Raw genomic sequence first — 6,706 nt, 5'->3', positions numbered from 1 at the left:
CCACCCACTCCTCACCCACCCCACCATCCTCTTTTTCTTAGAAATTTCCTCAACCCCATTACACCTTAATTCCTTATAAACTCACCCACCTTCTCCATTTTCACAACAAAGTTTCAATCTTTATACAAATTCCTCACTTGGGTATTCAAGAAAAGTGCAAAAAAAGTAGAAAAATCCATTCTTTCACAATAAAGTTTCAGTCTTTACACAATCTCTCACTTGGTTATTCAAGAAAAGTGCAAAAAAAAGCATAAAATCCGTTCTTTTACAGTAAAGCTTGAATCTTTACACAATTTTCTCACTTGGGTACCCGAGAAAACCGTAGAAAAAAGCTCATGGAGATCAACAACAACAACAACAATCAATCATCTTTCTGGCAGTTCAGTGACCAGCTTCGTCTGCAGAACAACAACTTAGCAAATCTCTCTTTGAATGATTCAATTTGGAGCAGTAACTATGGTTCTAAAAGGCCTGAAGAAAGAAGAAATTTTGATATCAGGGTAGGTGGTGACCTCAACTCTACTGCTAATACTTCTTCAAACAAGTCAAATTACAATCTTTTTAGCAATGATGGCTGGAAAATGGCTGACCCATCTGCTCTCACGGCGGCGAACGGCTGTGCTGCTGCCGGAAAAGGGGTACTTGGGGTTGGTTTAAATGGTGGATTCAACAAAGGGGTTTACTCAAATCAAGCTTTGAACTTCAGTTATAATAAGGGTACTAATAATGTTGCAGTAGGTACAAAGGGGATAAACAAGAAATTTGGTAAAGGTTTTTTTGAAGATGAGCAGAAAAGTGTGAAGAAGAATAACAAGAGTGTTAAAGAGAGTAACAAGGATGTTAATAGTGAGAAACAGAATGGTGTTGATAAAAGGTTTAAGACTTTGCCTCCAGCAGAATCTTTGCCAAGAAATGAGACAGTTGGTGGATATATTTTTGTTTGTAACAATGATACTATGGCTGAGAATCTCAAAAGGGAGCTCTTTGGTAAGTTTATCTTTTATTTTTTGTTCTCACTTTTTTTGGCTTGTTTGTTCTTGATTGGTATTTTTGTGATGCTTGTTGTTTGTTGTTAGATTTTTTTTCCTAATAGGTGGAATTCAGTTATGTTGAATGGATCTTGATTGGTTTAATAGGATGCTGAATAGGGAATTGCTAAAGGTTTTTGTTTGAAGAATGGAGAGACCAAAAGCAATCTTAATCTAGATTTGTTCTCCTTTATGTTCTAGAAATTGGTTAAATAGTGTCAAAAGATTGAATTTTTGCATCTAGTAATGGTTTCTAGTATTGATTGTTTGTGTTTTGGTTTGATTGGTATTTTTTTATGTTTGTTGTTGGTAGTTAGATTTTTTGGCTAATAGGTGGAGCTGAGTTATGTTGAATGGATCTTGATTGGTTTGATAGGTTGCTAAATCGGCAATTGCTATAGATTTGTTTGAAGAATTGAGAGACTAAAAGCAATCTTATTCTAGATTTGTTCTCCTTTATGTTATAGAAATTGGTTGAATAGTGTCAAAGTTTGGTTCTTTACATCTAGTAATGGTTTTCCTATTATTGATTAATCTTTTTTTTTTTTTGGCTTGATTGTTCTAGATTGATGCTTTTCTGTGTTTGATGTTGTTTATAGTAATTTTTTTTTACCAATAGGCAGAATTGACTTATGTTGAATGGATCTTTAATTAAACATTGAGTTATGTTGAGTGGATCTTGATTGGTTTAATAGAATGCTAATGGGCAATTTCTAAAGAGTTGTTTGAAGAATTGAGACTTAAAGCAATCCTAATCTAGATTTTATTCTCCGTTATGTTCAAGAAATTGGTTGATTAGTGGTTTAAGATTTGAATCTTTACATCTAGTAATGGTTTTTCTAGTATTGATTGTTCTCAGACAGAGAAGATCACACTTTTAGCTTCATTAAGATTTGTGTTTCTGTTTAATAAAAAGAGGATTCTGTAATTGACTCTTACCCGTTTAGAGTGGGGGATAATCCGTTCATTGATGCGATGAATTACATTGTTACTAGCTCCATTAAGATTTGTGCTCCTTTTTAATAAAACATAGTATTCTCTAATCGACTCCATTAAGATTGGTGCCTTTTCTGATAGAACTACAATTATATTTCAGGCTTGCCACCACGTTACAGGGACTCGGTTAGGCAAATAACACCTGGATTGCCTCTCTTTCTGTACAACTACTCAACCCATCAGCTTCACGGAGTTTTTGAGGTATGTAACTTTGTACATCTCTATACTATATTTGCATTATACATTGTTGATAGGAATGGAGGAATGTAATAGGACTATCCCATTCTTCTCGTTATGTTTTGTCGAGCTAATGCATAAACCACTGCAGGCTGCAAGCTTTGGTGGGTCAAATATTGATCCATCGGCCTGGGAGGACAAGAAGAACCCTGGTGAATCTCGCTTTCCTGCTCAGGTAAGGAAGTTACTCCACATATTATTTCTTTTGCATTTGAACACAATATCGTTTAGTTGGGCGTATATGTTATAATCATTTTGTACAATATTGGTTTGAGAGTGAGCTTAAGTGGAGCAACATGGTCGGTGAGGATTCATATTAGCCTATCCAACTTGCTTAGGATTGAGACACAGTTGTCCTGGTAGTATTTGGATCGTCATCGGAAGTTGACTAGTATGACTAGCCTACCATCTTTGCGTCGTTTTGATACCTGACTAAAGTTATAGTGTGTACTTGGTTCAACTTGTAAATGAATTACAATCAATCTAAATCGGAACCTGTCACAGACATAATGAACTAATTAAAGCTCTTAGACGAGATGGTCACATATTTTGACACTAAGTTGTTTTCTTTGAATCTCGACTCATCTCTTCTTTGATTACAGGTTCGTGTCGTGACAAGAAAAGTCTGTGAACCACTTGAAGAAGATTCATTCAGGCCAGTCCTTCACCATTACGATGGCCCTAAATTCCGCCTTGAGCTAAATGTTCCAGAGGTAATCACTGTCTCCATCGATTGGTTCCATCGTCTAAACAAGAAACATACGAAATCCTTCGCTTAACATGAGTGTGTTTTCTTGCAGGCTATTTCTCTTCTAGACATTTTTGAAGAGAACAAGAACTAAATGAATGTTCTTGTATTACAAGCAGAGAATGGACAATATACCATTATAAAGGAAGAAAAAAAAAGTTGATTAGAAAAAAAGGAGTTTGCTTCTAGTAATACTGAAGAGAGTTTGCAGAGCAGAAAAAAAATTATCTATCTATTGTATATAGATATAATATATACATAAATGCAGAATATAATGATCTGGAGAAACACTTTTTGTGTGGAGACAAAAATATTATTATATTTACTATATTGTGTAATCCAGCAGGAATTTGCTGTATAATAATAAGTGAAATATGAGTAAAAAACAAGTTATATTTATGTTATGGATCACAATGTTTGGTTATTACTAGCTATTATTTCCTTTTTGCTCTTATTTAAAATGCCTTTGGTGTATTTTTGTTTTTGATTTTTCACTTTTATCTGTATTGGAGTTTGACTGATTCTGTTCATATTGGGCCTTATTTGGCGAGATTTTTTCACACTTGTATTGAAGATTGACTAATTTGGTTCGTATAGGGCCTCATGGTTTTTTTATATACAAGTTTAGGCAAGCATAGGGTTTATTGTTTTGAGTGATTTAGGGTATGTTTGGTATGAAGAGAAATTGGAAAATCTTGTTTTTTAGAAAAAATAAGAAAGAGGTTTCTTTACTTATTTTCTCGTACTTGAAATTTAGATTCGTAGTATAATTAAAATATTATGAGACATGGAGATGTATTATTATTCGTGGAAAGTTAGAGCTAAAGTACGTTTTTAAGATTTTGATCAGGATTAAAAGAAAAGAAGTACTTAGAGTATTTTTTTTTCTAATTGTTTTTAGGGTAGATGATGATTATGAGAAAACAACAATTATTTGAACTCTAGTAGTCACAAGATTGGTTGCAAGAAATTGTTTTTTCTAGAAAAGGATCTAATGGTTCAAAGAAATTACATGAAAAATTAATGTATTTGGTTGTGGAATAATTGAACAAAAAGTTTGATTATTTCAAATTTAATTATAAACTTGTTGAAATGTCACAACCAAAAGAAAAAAATGGTTCAACTGTTCTTTCACGGCACTTCATTTGAAAAAATTGAATAAGTCTTTGGTGATTTCAAATAATATATTTATTTTTATGTGTCAATTCCAAATAAAAGAGACTTTGGTGGTAGTTGACCCTAGCATTTGATTTAAAAGTTTATTCCAAAGAAATTCTACAATTAGAATTCTTATTAGGTAATTATTACTTTTTTTCCTTATAATATGATAATTTAGTAAGTTTATTTTTTCTTACTAATATGTTACATTGTATTCATTAGTGCATAAAATTTGAATCCTTTGATTTAGACATTTTTCTAAGATTAAGTAGATTGGTTGTTTACCAAAACCAATTTAAAGATGGACATGTGAAGTTGATGAGATTTTTGTGTGTACTTTTCTTTTTAATATTATGTATTAATTTTGTATTTTACTTCGTATATGAATGATTTTTTTTTATTTCTTGTGTTGTAATTTTATTAAAATCTATCAATATGCTCAATATAACTTTTATTAACATTATTGGATCATTGTTATCCATTGTATTGTTACTATACTAACAATATTTGTTTCGATTGTTACTTAAAATGAATTGTATTGTATTGTTAAATTTCGTTGTTACGTAACAATGAAAACCCCTAATTTATGGAACAACCAAATTGATGAGTTCCTATTGTTACTTAATTTCTTTTTTCAATTATATATTTACATAATATTTCAAAATACTAATTTACCCTTTATCTTAATTATTTGAATCTAGTCAAACCTCATACCCTTGAATAATTAGGATATTTCAGTAAATTTATAAATTACAATACAGTACGATACGATCAAACCAAACAATTAAAATGTTATTAAACAACAACAAACAATACAGTTTAGCCAAACATTGTATCTACCATACAATACAGTACAATAGAGTATAATATAATACATTACATTATGAAACAATGTTACCAACCATACAATACAGTACAATAGAGTATAATATAATACATTACAGTATGAAACAATGGGTAACAATGATCCAAACAAAGTGTAAAAGAGATTACAAATATAATTAGGAAAAGACATATGGAACTCACAATAAACAATAACAATAATAACATATTTAATGTAATTTATAAGTGTGGAATAAAGAAAATTTCTAAATAGATTTTTGACTCAAAATGAAGTTTTCGTAGTTGGATCGAAAGGAATGAATGGATTAAAAGTGCATACTTCAATAAATTAAAAGTTCCTTTTTTTATATTTAAATATATATCACAATAACCAATTATATAATTTATAAATAATCTAAGGAAAAAATGCATCATCAAACCAAAAAGAAAATGTTAAAAGTATGTAATTGTTTTGTCGGTGATTAAATTCTAATTTTTTTTTTGAATTATCCTTTATATAAATTGGATATATTGTTCATAACGTGACAAACTTTATAAGTGTCTAGAATGGCCTATTATTTAATGCACTTTAATAGTATTCTTTATTAATGAAAATGGACCAAGTTCATGTATTTGCCAACACTCACATTGTTGGTATATACTCTTATGTAATTCCTAAAAGATACCTTTTTAATAATCTAAAATTTTCAAAAATCAATGGTTTGAGATTTAAATTAGTTGATAACAAGCTCGTTTATCTTTTTAAAAGCTTTTTCACTTAAATATTAGACTTTTTGCTAGTACATTCGTATTGGGAAAAATCGCAAAAACTACTTAAAGAATCTCTTTTAACTTTGAGTTGTCTCACAGATAATATAGTGTCCCTATATTTCATCATATGTAAGTGTATGTCTCAAGTTAAGATAACTTTGTCTAACGTAAATTAAAAGCAAAAACTTAAAATTATTACTTATTGCGCTTTTATCACTATTTAAAGTCATTAATACGAATTCATGATTTTTTTTAATATATTACTCCCTCCGTCCGATATTGTTTGTCATGATTTCTATTTTTAGTGTTAAACTATAAAAATTTTGACTAACATTTTAAGATGCATTTTTTCATAATATTAATATAAAAAAATTGTAATTTATAGTCGTTTTCATATAGTTTTAGAATATCTAATTTTTTTGTTTAAAATATCAAATTAATGTGATTTAATTTATCTTTAAAAATTAATCAAATTAACTTTTGATAAGCACAAATGACAAATATTTCTGAACGGAGAGAGTAATAAAGGAGAAAAAAATTAGGCAAATGACATACTGTAAGTGATAAATTACATTCTATCCCTATAATATCAATATTTACCAAAAATCCCTTATTTTTAAGAATTCCGGATACTTTATAAAACAGAAATGATACTTAAATATAAATGAATATAAATGAATGAATTTTTTTTCTGTAACTGTTATAGCTAAAATCAAGGGTAACTGATTTCCATTCAATTGATTTATGTTAATCTTGTAACTAATTGACCGTGAAAATTGCTTCAGAAATTACTACATTAAATAATCATTTAATTTAATGATTTTCCTTCCCTTTATTTAAGTTAATTTTGAAACCAAATCACCGTGAAAACTGCTTCCAAATTACTACATTCAATTTTATTCAATTTAAAATTTTTAAAATAGTCATTCAAAATCAAAAAAAAAAA

At 29.5% G+C, this 6,706-nt stretch overlaps 1 protein-coding gene across 1 annotated transcript; it reads left to right on the top strand.

The window, feature by feature from the left end:
• Nucleotides 1-87: 87 nt before the first annotated feature.
• Nucleotides 88-3,436, top strand: LOC107028829 (B2 protein). Its single transcript, XM_015230042.2, has 5 exons — nucleotides 88-987; nucleotides 2,125-2,225; nucleotides 2,353-2,436; nucleotides 2,864-2,974; nucleotides 3,062-3,436. Exons 1-5 carry the CDS (start codon nucleotides 336-338, stop codon nucleotides 3,101-3,103), a joined length of 990 nt encoding a protein of 329 aa, XP_015085528.1. The 5' UTR covers nucleotides 88-335; the 3' UTR covers nucleotides 3,104-3,436.
• The last annotated feature ends 3,270 nt before the right edge of the window (nucleotides 3,437-6,706 follow it).

The sequence above is a fragment of the Solanum pennellii genome, chromosome 8 (genome assembly GCF_001406875.1).
Source record: "Solanum pennellii chromosome 8, SPENNV200".
Lineage (NCBI taxonomy): Eukaryota > Viridiplantae > Streptophyta > Magnoliopsida > Solanales > Solanaceae > Solanum > Solanum pennellii.
The sequence above is the reverse complement of the archived record's forward strand: the minus strand, read 5'-3'. Positions and strand labels throughout refer to the sequence as shown.

Excerpts from the sequence above, each read along its gene's own strand:
- LOC107028829 (XM_015230042.2), top strand. The coding sequence starts at position 336 with ATGGAGATCAACAACAACAACAACAATCAATCATCTTTCTGGCAGTTC. Across the intron at positions 2,437-2,863 it reads AATCTCGCTTTCCTGCTCAG|GTTCGTGTCGTGACAAGAAA; the intron begins GTAAGGAAGTTA and ends CTTTGATTACAG. Across the intron at positions 2,975-3,061 it reads TTGAGCTAAATGTTCCAGAG|GCTATTTCTCTTCTAGACAT; the intron begins GTAATCACTGTC and ends GTTTTCTTGCAG.